Source organism: Nycticebus coucang, chromosome 23 (assembly GCF_027406575.1).
Source record: "Nycticebus coucang isolate mNycCou1 chromosome 23, mNycCou1.pri, whole genome shotgun sequence".
NCBI lineage: Eukaryota > Metazoa > Chordata > Mammalia > Primates > Lorisidae > Nycticebus > Nycticebus coucang.
In genome coordinates this window covers 13,352,580-13,372,962 of record NC_069802.1, presented here as the reverse complement: position 1 = coordinate 13,372,962, position 20,383 = coordinate 13,352,580, and the positions used below count along the sequence as shown (strand labels likewise).

Below are 20,383 nucleotides of genomic sequence, written 5' to 3'. Positions count from 1 at the left end.
TGGTGCCCTAACCACTGAGTACAGTCGCCCAGCCCAGATAAAGCTTTTTGAATCCTTTGGTGCTACTACTTCAGATACATTTGAGCCAAGATTTATTTTTTAGAACATGCTTACTTAAAAGTTTTTTTGTTTTGTTTTTTTTAAGAGACGAAGTCTTATTTTGTCACACTTGGCAGAGTGCTGTGGTGTCACAGCTCACAGCAACCTCCAGCTCTTGGGCTTAGGCGATTCTCTTGCTTCAGCTTCCCGAGTAGCTGAGACTACAGGTGCCCGCCACAATGCTCAGCTATTTTTTTGTTGCAATTTTCCCTGGGCCAGGTTCGAACCCGCCACCCTCTGTATATAGGGCCAGTGCCCTACGGTGCTCACTTAAAAGTCTTGACTAATAGAAATAAATATATTTAGAATATATTTAGACTAATGGAGGTGGGTAACTTAAATTGATTTTTTTTATGAAGCTTTGTATAACTCTGCTGTTTGGGAAGTGTGAGAACAGTAACATAGCATAAACTATAAAGGCATTCCAAGAGATTCAGTAAATAGAATCTTAAGTCTGCAATTAATAACATAAGTTAGCTTCATGATATGTAAGGTCATTGTATGTTTTCTGCAAATATATAATGAGTAACGATTATATTTTCTTTTCTTTCCTTCTTGCCCCAAGGATCTCTAACAGTTGAGGATTGTGTGGTTCATATAGATCTGAATCTGGCTAAAGTGATTCATGAGAAGTGGAAAGAATCTGTAATGGTTTGTAGGCTTCTTTGAATAAAGAGTTCTGTCTTTGTCCATTTTGTCACCTTTGCTTTTCAATAGAAGCTACCATGTTAGATAGAAGAGTTCTGTTGAATTTTGACTTTGAATTTCTACCAGTTAGTTGATTACTAATTTTTCCCTCTCTGTCCAGTATTTTGAGTATTTCCAGACTGGCCAAATTGTGTAATTAGTGATGGAGCTCAATGTGATTATTGATTTTTTTTTTTTTTTAAAGGAAAAGAAAATCATAAACACTGAGCTTTTTATTCCCTAAGTTAAAGACTTCAATGCTGATTGATTGAATATTAAAATAGGCTTTTAGGCTCAGCACCCATAGCACAGTGGTTACGGCGCCAGCCACGTGCACCGAGGCTGGAGGGTTCAGGCCCAGCCCAGGCCAGCTAAACCACAATGATAACAGCAACAAGAAAATAGCCAGGCGTTGTTGTGGGCGCCTGTAGTTCCAGCTACTTGGGAGGCTGAGGCAAGAGAATCACTTAAGCCCAAGAGTTTGAGGTTGCTGTGAGGCCACGGCACTCTACCGAGGGTGAGAAAAAAAAAATAGGCTTTTAAAAAATGCAGCGTAAGAGCTCTATGAGTGGAAAAAACGTATAGATGTAGTCATACCTTATAATTTTATTTATCTAGTTTTATTGTTTTACTTATACTTAGTAAGAATTATTTATAGTTATATTAGGAGAAATGATTTCTATAGAGAAAAATAACATAACGTAACTTTATTTCCTAATGAACCCCTTCTTTGCCAATCTCTGCCCTGAATTTGTGTTTAGGAGCGACAAAGACAATTGGAGGTGTCCTGTGGCCAGTTTATGCGAGGTAAAGCACACCTTTTTACTTCAAATATTGTTGTATTAATGGTAAAACGTGGTGTATGTGTTTGAATTTTGACTCATTCTAAATACACTTCCACAAAATGTTAGCCACAAATTTTGATTTGCAGATAAAAGTTTTGTTTTTTTTAGACAGAGTCCCACTCTGTTGCCCTGGGTAGAGTGCCATGGTGTCATCGTAGCTCACAGCAAACTCAAACTCCTGGGCTTAAGAGATTCTCTTGCCTCAGTTTTTCTATTTTAAGTGGAGATGGGGTCTTGCTCTTGCTCAGGCTGGTCTTGAACTCCTGACCCCAAGCAATCTGCCTGCCTTGGCCTCCCAAAGTGCTAGGATTACAGATATGAGGCATTTCACCAGGCTGCAAATAAAAGTTTTTTAAGGCTGGGTGTGGTGGTTTACACCTGTAATCCTAGCACTCTGGGAGGCCGAGGAAGGTGGATTTTTTGAGCTCAGGAGTTCTAGGCAAGTCTGAGCAAGAGTGAGACCCTATCTCAAAAAATAGCTGGGCATTGTGGTGGGCGCCTATAGTCCAGCTAGTTTGGAGGCTGAGACAAGAGGATCTCTTGAGCCCAGGAGTTTGAGGTTGCTGTGAGCTATGAAGGCATAGCACTCTACCTGGGCGACAAAGTAAGACTATGTTAAAAAAAATGTTAAAAATAAAATCTAACGATGTTCAAACAAAGTAAAGCTTGAAGGTGAAGAAAAAGCCCCTGAAATATATATTTGGCTTTCTCTAGTGCTGGAACACCTAAGATGTGTTCTTATAAAGTGTTTCTCATTAAGGTTTTGCTCTACAGTAAACAAAGCTATTTCAGTTTGCGAGCAGTGGGGTGTTCACGTGTAATAGAGAGCATCGTTGAAATTATTACTCAGGTATTCAAAATTTTATTGATGTGGGTGTTACTAGAGCACAAGAGTCAGCCTGCTTTTTAAGGTGCTGCCAGCTTGAAAATATTTGACTCTAAATAACTTCTCTTAGTGTTGTCTTCAGTGGTTATTACAGATTGGCAGAACCATTATTAGGGGTCTTCGTTTTGTGCATGAGTTCCTCCAGATAGGTGCCTTTTTTGTTTACTCCCCACTAGGACCAAGGCAAGAGAGCTCCAGGTTGGAGATTTTTAGGATCTGCTTTGGTTCAGACCTGTACTCATTGTTCTTTAAGAGCTAAAGCTGTTTGAGAAATAGAGGTGCCCAAAGGGTATCAGTGGTGTCCATATACCATTGTCAACTGTTTCTGTACTCCTCAGAATGTGTAGATAGCCCTTAGAGATGCCGAAAGGTAACGCATGAAATGCTGTTGCCGTGAACTTCTTAGAATGTTAAATTATTTTGAATATCACTTGCTCAGTCTTTATTGTGCCCCTCCGCTCGATTACAGGTTTGCCAAAATATAGACCTTCTCAGGGGTCCTCAAACTTTTCAAACAGGGGGCCAGTTCACAGTCCCTCAGACCGTTGGAGGGCCAGACTATAGTTTAAAAAAAAACAACTATGAACAAATTCCTATGCACATTGCACATATCTTATTTTGAAGTAAAAAACAAAAAGGGGAACAAATACAATCACACCGACTCATGTGGCCTGCGGGCCGTAGTTTGAGGACCCCTGGATGGGCAGAGCTGACCAGGGCTGTTCTAGCTGCTCCCTTCCAGTGGGCTGTCCTTCCTCTGTTTACCCACATGCGTCCTACATATATATCATTGTTTTTTGTGTTTTGCTCTGATAAGAAAAAAAGTGGAAAGTATTGAGTCAATTTAAAATGAAGCCCAGATCATTGCTCATTTGAGATACTCCTTTCTTGAAAATCTGTAAAGTTGTATTTTGTAATTTCAGAGTTGTGTTAGATTTATAAACAGGAACATAAAAAACCGCATTTCCTTGGTTTCTTGGAGGTAGAACGGCGTGAATCATGTTGAAGTTGTACGTTTATTGTTGAAGGTCTGAGACTATTCATACTACTCTCGTAGATTCTTCCCTGGCTGGAAATGCTGGTCTTGATAATCCTGAACAAAAATCATCTCAGAGAACAGGCAAAAAATTACTGAAGACTTTAGCAGCACCTGAAATGCTACCCTTACTGGATCACTGGAATACTCAGACTAAAAAAGTATCACTAAGAGAAATAATGTCAGAAGAAATTGCCTTACAAGAAAAACATGACCTGGTATGAGTTGGTATAAATATTGAGGCGTTATTCCTGGCTCTAGTTGATTTTGTGTATTTGCTTTGTGATTTTCATTTGCTTCTATATTTCCTAGTCTAGGATCCATGTCTAACGTGACAGAAGTTAATGTAAAAATTGAAAAAATGTTTTTAGGTATAATTTGAATCTGAAGGTTTTTGCTTCTGGGACATTAGTTGATACTCTGTTAACAATAAGCCATCCATGTTAAATGTGTGTTTCAGATTTAATTTTGCATGATCGAGGTACATCTTCCTTAGCTTTTATTTACCTCTAAATTTTTACATCTAGAAAATAATGAAATCATTTATTTAAAGATAATTTTATATGTGAATTAGTAATCAATGTCTGTGTTACTATTAAAGGTAGGTGTGTCTGTCTTTGTAACAAAATTTTTTACAGAAAAATTTTAGAAACTATGAATTTGAATTAAAAAAATTAAATATTTTTCCTTTTCAGTTTAAGAAATTCAAGTAGAAACTTCACTTCCCTTTGAACTTAGTTTAGTTTCTTATTTCAGCACATTTAATTACATTTGAAGCCATTAAGTGAAGTTTTCTTTTGCACTTTTTTCTTCTTAATCTTTCTTGGAATTCTGAACATTAACATTAAATAATTTTAAAATCTTCTTATTCTGAGTGGGGCAATAGGTAGAAAAAAAGAGTTTGAAGTCAAAGGGAAATAAACCCTCAAGAGAAGAAAATTCTTAGATGGTAGGCTTAAATAACATTTTATACTTGTTCCTTTGATTCCTCAAAGGAGCACTTTTATACTTGGATGCAATAGAATTTAAACACAAGAAGAATGACAGGATTCTTCCTTTCTTCCTATTTATTTATTTTTATAATTTTGTTCATTAAATTGGAAATATGCTATCATTCCCATCTTTGCATAATTTAAGGAACAATCTCTTTAGTAGATCTTACAATTTTAGTGTTGTGTCAAATTACCTCTTCGATTAATATATTCCATAATTTGGAGAAATAGATTTTCTTTCCTTTTTTTTGGAGACAGAGTCTCAAGCTGTTGCCCTGGGTAGAGTGCCGTGGCGTCACAGCTCACAGCAACCTCAAACTCTTGGGCTTAAGCGATTCTTTTGCCTTAGCCTCCCAAGTAGCTGGGACTATAGGCACCCACCACAACGCCCGGCTGTTTTTTGGTTGTAGTTGTCATTGTTGTTTGGCAGACCCTGGCTGGATTGGAACCCACCAGTTCCAGTGTATGTGGCTGGCGCCCTAGCCGCTGAGCTATAGGTGCTGAGCTGAAATGCATTTTCTTAAATAAGGAAGCCTAACACTTAATGCCCAAATGGTATAATACTTTTTGTTGTAATGCCACTTTCTACTGCTGAAACTTATCTTTATGGTTCTAACTTGCCTTTAATATCTCAGTATAATAGTGAACAAATGAACATCTTTTGACTTCACAACATAATACATTTTTTCCTATCATTGATTTTTGCTTGTTTTCCTATGGGTTGGATAATAGAAACTGGATAACTTTGTCCCAATTCTTAACATAAAGCCTCAATAAGAGAATTTCTTGATGCCTTTTCTCATTCTTTGTCCCCTAAGGAGAAATACACTTTGTGCATATTTTTTAAAGCAAAGTATATAAAATAAAATTCACACATAATGTATGAACAATTAAATTATAAGATGATCAGGGTAATTTTCAGTTCATTAGAGCTCAGAATTTGTCCTTTAGGAAGTATGAACTTATTGCTAGAAAACCAGATCATTGAATTTTTATAGTAAGCTTAGATTGCAATACATATCTTAAGTAAAATGTGAAAAAAATTACAATTATTTGTATATTTACTTACTTGTTTAAATTTATTGTATTATTTTTTTGAGAGATGAGATCCTGTTCTGTTGCCCAGGCGGGAGTGCAGTGGTACAATTACAGCTCGCTGCATCCTTGAACTCCTGGGCTCAAGTGATCCCCTCACCTCAGCTTCTCAAGTAGCTGGGGTTGTAGGTTTGTGCCACCATGCCTGGCTAATTTATTTCGTTTTATTTTTTTAGATATATAGTCTTACTATATTGCCCAGGCTGGTTTTAAATACTCAACCTCTCAAATAGCTGGGATTATAGGCATGAGCCACTGTGACTATATGTGTGAAGTATTTTCAATTCTTGAGGTGACTTGTTTCTCTCACTCTTGTGATATATTCAGCTTTATCAGTCCTTTTTATTTGTCATATTGTCACCTAGTGTGGTTCCTCTTTTATTGCTGTTTTGGTGTTTCAAATGGCCTAAATATGGTTAAGCTTCAAAATAGTAACTGTTCTAGGATTGTTCTAGATTATTATAATTTTTTTTTTTTTTTTTTTTTTTGGCCGGGGCTGGGTTTGAACCCACCACCTCCGGCATATGGGACCGGCGCCCTACTTCTTGAGCCACAGGCGCCGCCCAATTATTATAATTTTTAAATGTAAGAATTTTCAAAATTGGCTTACACTGAAGGTGGTGAGTTCGAACCCGGCCTGGGCCAGCTAACCAACAATGACAACTGCAACAAAAAATAGCCAGGCTTTGTGGTGAGTTTCTGTAGTCCCAGCTACTTGGGAGACTGAGGCAAGAGAATCTCTTGAGTCCAAGAGTTTGAGGTTGCTGTGAGCTGTGACACCACTGCACTCTACCGAGGGCGATATAGCGAGACTCTGTCTCAAAAAGAAAAAAAAAAAAGAATTTTCAAAATCACTTTATTGCCCTTGAAATATATAGGAAGTTATTTTTTAGAAGTTAGGGTCTTTGTAACAAACAAAAATTATTCAGTTGCATCACAGTGTTAACAGATTGTCACTTTTTTTTAACCATTATCCTAGGTTAAGATTAAAATAGCATTTTTTTAGGGAAGTTTTTTGGGTCTGGCAATTTAAACAGACAAATCTAAATATGAATCGCAAAACAATAACATAATTCTTTTTTTTTTTTTTTTTTTGAGAAAGAGCCTCAAGCTGTTGCCCTGGGCAGAGTGCCATGACATCACAGGTTATAATGATGGGCTCGAGCGATTCTCTTTCCTCAGCCTCCCAAGTAGCTGAGACTACAGACGCCCACCACAACGCCTGGCTATTTTTTGGTTGTAGTTGTCATTGTTGTTTGGCAGGCCCGGGCTGGATTTGAACCCACCAGCTCTGGTGTATGTGGCTGGCGCCTTAGCCGCCTTGAGCTTTAGGCGCGGGAGCCAATAACATAATTCTTACAGATTTGTTTTGGAGTAAGTGTGTTTGTGAAAATTTAAAAATAATTGTGAATTCTAAGATTTTCTGTCAATCTGAATTTTCCAGCTTATTTGTACTTGTAGTCTCTGCCCATTGAGGATGTTTTTGAGGATGTTGTTCACAGCATCACACAGTGTCCCTTTTCTTTCTCTGATATTTTTGATCTGAAGTGGGATGAATCTGTGAGGGCCCAGTGTGTTGTAATATTTTTAGACCTTCATATAGACCTTGGGTAACCGAGGTACAAGTTCCTTATCTAAAATGGCATAGTATTTGCATATTACTAGTCACAACCTTACACTTTTATCAGGACCCATGGAAGAAATTTCTGTCAGGCCTCAGTACCAGAAAAAGCTGTACTTCTGAGCAAACTGTTTTGTTTTGTTTTTTTTTTTTTCCAAACTGGTTTGTTTTTAATTTATGGGCACTGGGAATCTTCGTTTCTCCTTTTCTTTGGTCACTAAGAGACTTTGAACTAAATATGTGGCCCATCTTTATTGATTGTACAGGATTTTGTGGCATGCATTTATACACTTTTACTTGCCAGCTTTATTCCATATTCTAACCTTTATTTTCATTACTCTCTGGCTTCTTGATTTATTTATTTCCTGTTTATTTGTGTGTGTGTGTATATCATTATCCTTTTTACGTGACCAAGTATGTTGTATGTGCATGTAAGAGTATTTTTATGTGTATGTATAATATTTACATACACATGCACACACGTATATGTATGACTGTGTGCATGTATTTATGACCAACTTGAATACCTTGCAAAAATGGGATATAAATAATGCAAGAATACTTAAATTACTAATTTCAGCTTTTGAACACTGAGAAAGTCTGTGATTGCTTTTAAACTATTAGTCTTTTTGCAACAGAATAACCATGCTTTTGGTGAGCATTGCTAGTATAATAAATTTCATCTTAAGGGTGATTTTTGTATTTTTGTTTTAGAAAAGGGAGACACTTATGTTTGAAAAAGATTGTGCCACTAAACTAAAGGAGAAGCACCTCTTTAAGATATTTCCAGCCATTAACCAAAATTTCCTGGTGGACATTTTCAAGGACCACAAGTGAGTGCTGAAAGCATTGTCTATAGTTTCTACTCTGATGTTACTGAAAGCATATGCCATATGTTTTAATCCTTTTTGTTTATTTTTCTAATAACAAAATTAATATAGATATGCAGTAATTACCCCTTATCCGTGGGAGATATGTTCCAAGACTCACAGGGGATGCCTGGAATTGCAAATAGTACAGAAGACTAATATGCACTGTGTTTTTTCTTGTACATGTTGTACCTGTGATGGTTTAATTTATATAATTAGGCACAGTAAAAGATTAACAATAATAATAAAAATAGAGCAATTATAACATCATAGTATAAAAGTTATGTGAATGTGGTCTCTCTCTGTCTCAAAATACAGTTGTCCTTTAGCATCCATGGAGGATTTGTTGCAGGGTGCCTCACTTACCTCACTGACACCAACACCCATGGATGTACAAATTCCTTATCTAAAATGTTATAGCATTTGCGTATTACCTAGTCACAGCCTTACACATATTTTAAATCATCTGTATGTTACTTACAATACTCCTGACAATGTAAATGCTGTGTATATAGTTGTTAGACTGTATTGTTCAGGGAGTAATGACAAGAAAAAAAAAGTCTGTGCATGATCTGCATAGACACAACCACCATTTTTTTTTCTTTGATATTTTTGATCTGAAGTGGGATGAATCTGTGAGAGTTCAGTGTGTTGGGACATTTTTAGACCTTGATAGACCTTGAGTAACAAGCTGGGGGAGTGAAACCTAAGATAGGGGGAAGACTACTGTATTATAAACAGTTCACATACACTGTATGTAATGTAGAAACGAGCAGTAAGTGATGAGCAGTGTGGAGCAGTTGGTGTGCTAAGGTGTGTGTGCAGACCTGTGTGCCTTGATGCTTCTGTGTATTCCACCAAAAAAGAGGATGCACTTTGTGTACTGTTATTTAGTTTTGCTGGTATGTATTTTTCCTCTCCATACATAGTGATCTGCTCTTTTCTAAGTCTACATAGTATTCTCTATTAGAGAAGTACCATAATTTATTTTAGCATGTTACATTAAACATGTTTCATTTTTGGATTTTCTGGCTATAAGAAAAATTGGAAACCATGTTCTAGCGAGCATTTTTGAACATACATCTTTGAGTACCTGGAAAAATACTCGAAGAATGGAAGAATGCTATTACTCCTAAAAGTGAAATTGCTCATTCAGAGTGTATAGGTTTAAAATTTTAATAGCTAATGCAAAATCCCTTTAATAAAAGCTGTCTGTGTTAGTTATATGTACTGACAGTGTAACTTTCCTGGATATTAGGAATCTCAAAAAGTTTTGCCAGTCAGATGGGGAAAATGATTTGTCATTATTTAAATTTACTGTTACTGGTATGAGTGAGGTTTTTTTTGTTTGTTTGTTTGTTTTTTTTGAGATAGAGTGTCACTTTGTTGCCCAAGCTGGAGTGTGGTGGTGTCAGCCTAGTTCACAACAACCTCACACTCATGGGCTCAAGGGATTCTCCTGCCTTGGCCTTGCCAGAGTGCTAGGATTATAGGCATGAGCTACTGCACCCAGTCTAGATGAGCTTTTTCTTTCTTTCTTTTTTTTTTTTGTAGAGCCAAGAGTCTTATTTTATCACCCTCGGCAGAGTGCTGTGGTATCACAGCTCATGGTAACCTCCAACTCCTGGGCTTAGGCGATTCTGCTGCCTCAGCCCCCCAAGTAGCTGGGACCATAGGCGCCCGTCACACCTGGCTATTTTTTTGCTGCAGTTCTGCCGGGGCCAGGTTTGAACCCACCACCCTCAGTATATGGGGCCGGTGCCCTACTCACTGAGCCACAGACACCACCCATTTTTTTTATTAATTACTTGCTTTTTGCCTATTCTTTTTCGTTTCTATTTCTGTCTAGTCTTGTGAAAGCTCTTTCTATATTATGTATAGTCATCTTTGTTAAGATAGATTACAATTACTTTTCCTGCTGGGACACTTTGCTCTTAACCTGTGTGGTCTCTTTGTTCATATACATGTTGTGTTTTTTTTAGAGACAGAGTCTCACTTTGTTGCTCTCAGTAGAGTGCTGTGGCGTCACAGCTCACAGGAACCTCCAGCTCTTGGGCTTAGGCGATTCTCTTGCCTCAGCTTCCCATGTAGCTGGGACTACAGGTGCCTACCACAATGCCTGGCTATTTTTCGTTGCAGTTTGGCTGGGGTCGGGTTTGAACCCGCCACCTTCGGTATATAGGGCCGGCACCCTACTCACTGAGCCACAGGTGCCACCCCATATACATGTTTTAATTTAGATGTTTTATTAGAAAATCTTCTCCTTTATTGTTTTTGGGTTTTATGTCTTATTCAGGGAGTCTGCTTTACTTCGACATTATGAAAATATTTTCTTTATTATTTTTAAGATCTACCTAGCTGTTTTGTATGTATAATATGAGGTAGAGGTTTATAAATGAGATTTAACTTGTTTTTCCAAATGATTAACTGGATAAATGGATTGTCTTTACCCACTGGTATAAAGTGTAATCATTAATATTTTCTACATTCCCAAATATATATTTTCTTTTGATTAAAGAGTTCAGTTCCATTGAGCTATTTGTTAGGTCCTGAGTTGCCACCATATTGCTTTAGTTATGATAGTATAGTATGTTTTGATGTTTGGTATATTAGAAATGCTCTGGTTTGAATAATGTATGCTTTCGGTCGTATATTTTTCTTAAATACCTATTTTAGTAAGAGTTTGTTATAAATAGAAGCCTTGGTAGAATTTTTTGAGATTCTAATACAAGTTTTTTTTTTTTGTTTGTCTGTTTTTTGGTTTTGTTTTGTTAGTAATAATTTTGTACCAATCACAATAATGGATTTCTGAAATAAAGTCTGCTTTACCTTCAGGTTTTTGTTTTTGACTTTGAAGATTCTGAGGTTGTACCTCCTAAGGTAGAGGGTCTTTAGAACCTTTCACTATCTTTTTAAGGTTATTTATTCACATTTCTTTCATGAGTCATTTTGGTCTTCTGTCTTTCAAGTTCATTGTTTTATAATTAGAAACTATTTTGCATTTGATCATATCTTTTTTTCCTTTCCTAATGTTGCGTATTTTGTGTTTCCTCTGTTTTGCCCTTTATCAGATTGGTCCTTTTCAAGAACAAACTCTTGGTTTATTCGTCATAGTCTGTTTTTTTATATGTTCTCTATTTTTACAGACTCTCTTCTGAAAATTTATTAATTTTCAACCCTTTGGTTAGTTTGTTTCAGTGCTTAATAACAAACATATTTAAGGTATGGATTTTTTCCTGTATATGTTTTTTATCTTGATATGTAGTGTTTTAATTTTCCTTATTTTCTAAATGATGTCTAATTTCAGTTTTATTTTCTATTAACCAAGAGTTTCTAATTTTCTGAACAGTTTGATGGGTTTGGTGGTAATGATAGGGGAAGATTATTGTTTGTTTTGTTGTATAGGGGTAGAAGAATGTGGCCTAGAAGAGTTCTGTTTTCTGGAATTTGATGTTTTCCTTGTGCTTTAATACGTAATTAGTTTTTACAAATGTTATGAAAGTACAGGTTGAGCGTTCCAAATCCAGAAATCTGAAATCCAAAATGCTCCAAAATCTGAAACTTTTTGAGCACTGACATAATACCAACAGAAAAGAATTCCAGACCTGACACCTGTGCTTTCTGATGGCTCAAATGTACACATACTATTTCATGCAGAAAATTATTAAAAACATTGGATAAAATTGCCTTCAGCCTAGGTATAGAAGGCACATATGAAACATAAATGAATTTCATGTTAAGATTTGAGTCTCATCCCTAAGATATCTCATTATGCAAATATTATGCAATATCTAATTATGCAAATATTCTAAAATTTGAAAACATCCAAAATCTGAAACACTTCTGTTCCTAAGCATTTTGGATAAGGGATACTCAACTTGTTCTTTTGAATAGCATATTTAATCTCTGTTGAGTATACAGAATTTTAAATATGTCACTTAAATCAAGGTTTGTTTTTTTTGGGTTTTTTTTGTTTTTTTTGTTTTTTTTTTGAGACAGAGTCTCACTTCATCGCCTTGGTAGACTGCCATGGTGTCATAGCTCACAGCATCCCAAGTAGCTAGGACTACAGGTGCCTGCCACAGCACCCAGCTATTTTTAGAGAAGAGGTCTTGTTCTGGCTCAGGCTAGTCTTGAACCTGTGAGCTCAGGCCATCCACCTGCCTTGGCCTCCAAGAGTTGCTAGGATTACAGGTGTGAGTCACCGCGCCCGGCCTTAAATCAAGTTTTTTTTAATTTTTATTTTTTATTATTATTATTATTTTTTTTATTGTTAAATCATAGCTGTGCACATTAATGCAATCAAGAGCACAATGTCCTGGTTTCATATATAATCTGAAATATTCTCATCAAACTGTTCAACGTAGCCTTCATGGCATTTTCTTAGTTATTGTATGTAGACATTTGTATTCTGCATTTAGTAAGTTTCGCCTGTACCCATTCTAAGATGCACCGTAGGTGTGGCCCCACCATTACCCTCCCTCCACCCTAACCTTCCCACTCCCTTTCCCCTCCCTTGACCTTTTCCCCATAGTCTTGTGCTATAGTTGGGTTATACCTTCATGTGAAAGCTATAAATTAGCTTCATAGTAGGGTTTGAGTACATTGGATACTTTTTCTTCCATTTCTGAGATACTTTGCTAAGAAGAATATGTTCCAGCTCCATCCATGTAAACATGAAAGAGGTAAAGTCTCCATCTTTCTTTAAGGCTGCATAATATTCCATGGTATACATGTACCACAATTTGCTAGTCCATTCGTGGGTCGATGGGCACTTGGGCTTCTTCATGACTTAGCATTTATGAATTGGGTTACAATAAACATTCTGGTACAGATGTCTCTGTTATATTGTGATTTTTGGTCTTCTGGGTATAAACCTAGTAAAGGAATTATAGGATCGAATGGCAGGTCTATTTTTAGATCTCTGAGTATTCTCCAAACATCCTTCCAAAAGGAATGTATTAGTGTGCATTCCCACCAGCAGTGTAGAAGTGTGCCCTTTTCTCCACATCCACGCCAACATCTCTGGTTTTGGGGTTCTGTTATGTGGGCTACTCTTCCTGGGGTTAGGTGTATCTCAAAGTAGTTTTGATTTGCATTTCTCTGATGATTAAGGATGATGAGCTTTTTTTCATGTGTTTGTAGATCGTGCATCTGTCTTCTTTAGAGAAGTTTCTCTTCAAGTCCCTTGCCCACCCTGAGATGGGATCACTTGTTCTTTTCTTGCTAATACGTTTGAGTTCTCTGTGGATTCTGGTTATTAAACCTTTATTGGAGGTATTAAATCAAGTTTTTAATGATAATTATTCCAATCTGTAATTTACTTGTTTATTTTTAGTCACCTAACTGGTAGTTTTTGTAGAATTATGTGCTAAATTCTTCCAAAAGCTGGGGGGTAGGGGAAGGCCCTGGTGTATGGCCACTGTGTTCCATGTAGGCCTAAGGTTAGAGGGCTTGAGGCAAAACAGCCCAGAGTCTTGCTGCCCCGGCAAGGTGAGAGGGCTGGGTGAATGCTTTCTGCAGGTGACCAGAGTGATTGGTCAGTCAGGTACCTTAGGGTTGATTGCCTCATTTGTCTGCAAACAGCAGGATGGTTCTCCTCTGAGAATGGTAGTTTCAGCTTCATCCTGGAGGGAGGGGGGCTCAGTCACTGCCGTCTGTGCTCGAGGTGTTGTCCTCTGGCTGCACCCCCCAAGCACACATCGGTGGTTGATGGAGACGAATCTCCAGCCCCATGAGCGGGTGGGTGATTTTGAGGGCTAGGAAGGATATGGTTATTGGTAATGGCATCTACCCTCCAGAGTCCTGTCTGTGATGGGAGGGCTAAAGAGGGACTGTGGTCCCAAATGGCATCCCTCCAAGGGTTGTGTTTAATAAATTGAAGAATAGCCAAATACTGCCCTGTTTTAGAATAGGTTGTTACCACTTTTCAGAAGATATTCCTATGTGATCACCTCTTCAGTATCTGGCCCATGGGAGAGATGAGTGGCATAAATAGTATGAAATAATGAGCAGCATAAAGTCATTTATAATTTTCTTGGGAATGATTTTCTTCAAATTTTAAAACATGAGTATATCAGATGTTTGTCGGTTGGTAGAATTTCCTACAATATCGGATCACCTTGACAACATGCCTGAATAATGTAGGGGAGGTAGGATAATATTTCACTTTTTATATTCTGTGTCCCTGCTTAGACAGTCTTTGACTAGAATCCCATGGCACAAATAAAAGTGAAAGTGAATTTGACACAATAAAAATGTCAGCTTTAAAGTCTATTATCTACGTTTGAGGGAAACTAGAGCCATGTGTGAATTTAGCTAGATACTTAAGGAGAATATATGATAAAAATGAAAGAAAAATGTGTTGTGGATAATTCGCCTGAAATAAAAGATTAGAAATTGGCAGCACCTGTAGCTCAGGGTTAGGGACCCAACCACATACTCCAAGGCCAGCGGGTACCAACCCAGCCTGGGCCTGCACACACAACTACAACAACAACAACAACAAAAAAGTAGCTGGGCATTGTGGCGGGTGCCCACCACAACGAGACAGTCTCAATGACATAGTGAGACTGTCTCAAAAAAAAAAAAAAAAAGATCAGAAATTGAATTATCAATGTTATCTTAGTTTTCTTTTCTATCTTTTTTTTTTTTGCAGACACAGAGTCTCACTTTATGGCCCTCGGTAGAGTGCTGTGGCGTCACAGCTCACAGCAACCTGCAACTCCTGGGCTTAGGTGATTCTCTTGCCGCAGCCTCCTGAGTAGCTGGGACTATAGGCGTCCGCCACAACGCCCGGCTATCTATTTTGTTGCAGTTTGGCTGGGGCCGGGTTTGAACCCGCCACCTTCGGTATATGGGGCTGACGCCCTACCCACTGAGCACGGGTGCCACCTTGCTGTTCATTTTTTGAAAATTAATTTTTGATAGCCTATTGCTTGATAGTTTCCCTCAATTTATTCTTGACTTTATGATATACAATGAGCATTTAATTTCAACGTTTTTAATATTCTTATAAAATGTTTGAAAATTGCTTATGTGAAGGTCTCCACATAACTTTTATTTTCATTTACTGACAGTGTGTTTGTGCTTATACTCCCTGCAGTTATTCATTGGAGCACACAGTGCAGTTTCTAAACTGTGTTCTTGAAGGGGACCCTGTGAAAACAGTTGTAGCACAGGAGTTTGTTCACCAAAATGAGAATGTCTCTTCTCATACTGCACAGAAGTCTAAAGAGAAGAAGGTAAAAAAAAAAATAATAAAAAAATAAAGAGAAGAAGGTATGGGATTACTAATTTTTCCTATAGTGGTGGATATTTGTGTATAAAAATATAATTTGTTTGTTGCATATAAAAACTTAATCATTGTTTCTCATCATTTTGACTAGATTAAAGTTTTAACCAGCAGTGGCATATTTGGTTTAGAATATCTAGGCACTCAGAATAATGAATTTATACCTGATTTTTTTTCTTCAATGTGAATGACAAACAAGCACTTGAATTTCTGCAATTTCTGTACTCTGCTGCTTAATCGAATAGCAGAGGGTTTGTGAATGTGTGGGCAGAAATATTTACCCTTTGGAAAAAGTGTCATACTTTTTTCCAAAGTGGCTGTACCATTTTACATTTGCATCAGAAATGTGTGAGGATTACAATTTCTCTAAATCTTCCCTGATACTTGTTATTATCAGTCTTTTTGATTATGTCTATCCTAGTGGGTATGAAGTTGTTTTAAGGATACCCAAGATTTGTTGTAATCAAGTACAGTAAGACATGCAGAAATGTCGTGAAGTTTATTATACTCACAGATTCCCTAGAAGCGGGAGGTGTGGCTCACCATCAAGACTGCGTCGGGGGCCACCAGGGTAGGTCAGGTGGTGAAGGAGTTGGGGAGGAAATGTGGGTTTCTGTGGGAAGGAATGGGCAAGGCAGGGTAAGCAGGTTTAAGATTGGCTAGTTTAAATAATTTTAGCAGACTCTGGAGCACAGAAGCTGCCCTAAGGCGTCTTAATATTTGGCCCTGGAGTGATTAGGGTAGGGGTTATGGCCTGGAGTGTAAGAGCCCCATAAAGCAGGTTGCTCTGGATTGGTCGGTTTGTAAATGAAAGGTGTGCTGGCAGGCAGGGGTTGGCTATATCCAGGAATTAGTTAAACCTGCGGTGGAAGGAGGTGAGGAAGTAGTCAACAGAGAGTCTGGGTTTCATATGCATTTTCTGAAGATAAGGTTTGTGGGGGTTACTTTCTTTGTAATTGCTTTGTTTTTTTTTTTTTTTGAGACAGTCTCGCTTGTCACCCTGTGTAGAGTGCTGTGGCATCACAGCTCACAGCAACCTCCAACTCTTGGGCTCAAGCAGTTCTCTTGCCTCACCCTCTCAAGTGGCTGGGACTACAGGTGCCCACCACAACACCCGGCTATTTTTAGAGACCGGATTTCACTCTGGCTCCGGCTGGTCTCGAACCTGTGACTTCAGGTTCCACCCACCTCAGCCTCCCAGAGTGCTAGGATTACAGGTGTGAGCCACCATGCCCATGCCTGTAATTGCTTTTTGTGTAACATTTTATAGGCAAAGAAATCGAAAGAGACTGAAGATATCCCAAGCGAAGCATCTTTTCAGGATTTTGAGTACCCAGAATATGATGACTACCGGGCAGAGGCTTTCCTGCACCAGCAGAAGAGGATGGAGTGCTACAGCAAGGCAAAGGAAGCTTATCGGATGGGGAAAAAAAATGTTGCCACCTTTTATGCCCAGCAGGTGAAGTGGAAGGATGATGACGGGTTTTTTTTTGTCAATTAAATATCTAAATAATCTTGGAGCAGATCACACTACTTATATTGTGACAAGATTAAGTTATTCTGGGGAATGTAGTGATTATGTAAGTTAGAAAAATAAGGTATCCTAATACCTAAGAAATGTATTGTTCTGAGAATTTTATCTCCTTAGAAATGCTCAATTTCTGTGGTTGCTTTTGCATCTACAGCTTACCTACACGAGAGTTTATTCTGACCGTCTGTATTTTCTTTTAGGTTAGAATCTGTCATTCAGTGCTACTTCTAAACAGATAGAAATTTTCTAGAGGACAGGCAGCAGAATGTTAACAGTTGGTCATCTTAGGCTGGGATCATAAAGATTTTGTGCTTTTTGTTAAGTTTGAATTTTTAGTAATGTATCACTTTTATAGTCAGAAAAAGAAAATGACATTAATATTTTCAGGGATATAAAATTTTTACCTAGGCTTATTTGACGTGGTGTATAAAAAACCCCGCTGCTTGATTCATTTTTTATTTTTTGTGGTTCCATATGGCTTACTTCTTTACGATGGAGCAAAGAAGGGTATCTAAAAGGGATAGCCCTAAGAGCAGATCTTGGGGATGGTTTCAAGGCTTATTACAAGATGTTGAAAGGGAATGCCAAGATAAGGCCCAGGATTTTCAAAGGATACACAGATAAAAAACCAATGGGTTCCTTCTTGGGATGGTATAGTAGTCAGAATTCTTCAGAGGGGCCGAACCAGGAGGAGATTTATTAGGGTGTATTGCTCACCCTAATGATCACAGAGTTGGAGAAGTTCCACAGCAGCTGTCTGCAAGATGGAGAGCCAGAGTAGAAGAGACCATGGCTCAGTCCAAGTCCAAAGCATCCGAACCAGGGAAACTGGCAGTGCAGCCCCCAGTCTGAGGCCCAAGAACCACCAGGAGGCATCTGGTGCAACTCCCATAGTCCAAAAGCTATGATGTCCAAAGGCAGGAAGTCTGATGTCCAAAGGCAGGAAGAAAAAAAGCTTCCTGCTCTGGACAGAAGAGAAAGCAGAGAGAGAGAGAGCGAGCAGTCTTATGCCAGCCGAGCCTCCACTGGATTGTGCCTGCTTCCATGGAGGCCAGGACTTCCTTTCTTAGTCCACTGGCTTGCATGCCGGTCTCCTCCAGAAATGGCCTCACAGACGAAACTATGCTTCACTTGCTATCTGGGCATCTCTCAGTGCAGTAAAGTTGATACCTAAAATTAACCATCCCAGATGGGTAGTGTTGAGTTGAGTTTATTATCTCTTCTATGATTTTTTGGTGCAGAAAATGTTAGAACCAATGATTCAGAAATTTAAGAACTGAATTATTTAATTCACTGAAATTAACCTAGATTTTGATGGATTACCTAGATGTATTAGCCCATTACATTATTTACGATTTTAGATTTACCGTGTTTTATTTTCTTCTGCCTTTATTTGGGGCACTACTAATTTCCTCATTGCCTACATAGCAAACATCTAAGGTGTCAATTGGTGCTGTGTCTGTAATTAAAGGGTGGTCTTCATGAGCAGAAGATGAAAGAAGCCAATCACCTTGCTGCCATGGAGATCTTTGAGAAAGTCAATGCCTCGCTGCTGCCACAGAATGTTCTAGACCTCCATGGGCTGCATGTGGATGAAGCTATAGAACATTTGATGGCAGTTTTACAGCAGAAAACTGAAGGTAGGACCACGATAATGTTAATTTTCAATAGAATATATGTATATTTTTGCTTATGTTGATGTAACTTGCAAATTCAGGAGAGTCAGACTAGCTGGGCTAACGCTATCTGGGTCATGTTTATAGATGTTTGTATTAGTTATTCTTTAAGAAAACTTGCTAGCCTGGGCAATGTAGTAAGACCCTGACTTCACAAAAAATAAAATTAGCTGGATATGGTGGTGGGCACCTGTAGGTCCAGCTACTCAGAATGCTGAGGCAGTAGCAGTGTGAGAGCTCAGGAGTCCAAGATTACAGTGACCTATGTGATAATGACACTGTAGTTGAGCTTGGGCAACATAGTGAGACTCTCTCAAAAAAGAAAAGGGAAAGAATCTTCATTGGCATGACCATGAACTTTTTTTTTGTTTTTTATTTCCCTATTTCAGTTATTTGTATTCTCTTTTGTATTTATTAAAGGGAGGGTATAGTGTAATCTGTGAGACTCTGTGACTCATAAATGAGAACTTTCAGAAACATGCATTTTGGGCGGCACCTGTGGCTCAGTGGGTAGGGCCCCGGCCCCATATACCAAGGGTGGCGGGTTCAAACCCGTCCCGGCCAAACTGCAACAAAAAAATAGCGGGGTGTTGTGGTAAGCGCCTGTAGTCCCAGCTACTTGAGATTGAGGCAAGAGAATCACCTAAGCCCAGGAGTTGGAGGTTGCTGTGAGTTGTGACACCCACGGCACTCTACCGAGGGTGACAAAGTGAACATCTTTATTCAGTAGACATTTATTAAACTTTGTAGATCCCAAGAGACAGGCTTCCTAAGTGCTTTCAGTGTGGCGGTACCCCCTTCTACGTGTCTCTAATCTTTGTAGGCCAGGAGGAAAGACCGCCTGCCTCACATCTGGGTTCTGCGTCTTCCCCGGGCTTTGAATGAGGATCTTTTATACGTCTCCATTCAGTATTATGTATTAATACTTCACGTGTATTTAGGTATCATGTTGGTTTAGCATTTTATTCTTATACATTATCAGATGGTAGTACTACAGCTCAATCTGTTCTAATTATCTCTGACTCTAATACAGTATATCATCAACATCATTACTGCTAGAGTATTTTTGAATGAATTCTTAACTTAGCTTTCTCGTTATCTTCGGTTTTATTGTGGATCTGCTAGAGCTCCATGCCTCAGCTATTTATTACCTATGGCTCCACAGCCCTGACCTGTCACTTATAGCTGTATTATTCTGGTTAATTGGTTTGTCAGCATTTTAGAAGGGTTTTTTTGTTTTTGTTTTTGTTTTTTTTTAGAGACAGTCTTACTTTATCGCCCTTGGTAGAGTGCTGTAGCGTCACAGCTCACAGCCACCTCCAACTTCTGGGCTTAGGCAATTCTCTTGCCTAAGCCTCCCTAGTAGCTGGGACTACAGGCGCCTGCCACAATGCCTGGCTATTTTTTTTTTTTTTTTGTAACCAAAATATACATTTTATTCAGATTTCTTCAGTTTTTCCCTAATGTCCTTTTTCATTCTGTTCCAGGATCTCATTCAAGATACCAAATTATATTTAGTAGTTATGCCTCCATAGGGTCTTCTTGGTTGTGACAGCATCTCAGATTCTTCCTGTTTTTGAGAACTTTAACAGTGTTGAGAATTACTTGTGGTTATTTTATAGCATGTCCCTCAACTGAAATTAATCTGACATTTGAGTACAGTACTAAGAATAATGTGTTCTATATCCATTTGGGTTAATACGAAAAATGTAAAGTCTCCATCTTTCTTAGTGGCTGAATAGTATTCCATGG

General features: G+C 38.3%; 1 protein-coding gene across 6 annotated transcripts in view; it reads left to right on the top strand.

The window, feature by feature from the left end:
- N4BP2 (NEDD4 binding protein 2) overlaps positions 1 to 20,383 on the top strand; it is a 92,401-nt gene that overhangs the window by 55,963 nt on the left and 16,055 nt on the right. For all 6 annotated transcript variants that reach the window (XM_053578141.1, XM_053578140.1, XM_053578139.1 and 3 more), the window contains 7 exons: positions 665 to 750; positions 1,548 to 1,593; positions 3,575 to 3,771; positions 7,976 to 8,094; positions 15,236 to 15,374; positions 16,695 to 16,883; positions 18,427 to 18,595. In XM_053578141.1, the coding sequence (XP_053434116.1) occupies positions 665 to 750; positions 1,548 to 1,593; positions 3,575 to 3,771; positions 7,976 to 8,094; positions 15,236 to 15,374; positions 16,695 to 16,883; positions 18,427 to 18,595 (945 nt within the window). The remainder of the gene's footprint in view (positions 1 to 664; positions 751 to 1,547; positions 1,594 to 3,574; positions 3,772 to 7,975; positions 8,095 to 15,235; positions 15,375 to 16,694; positions 16,884 to 18,426; positions 18,596 to 20,383) is intronic.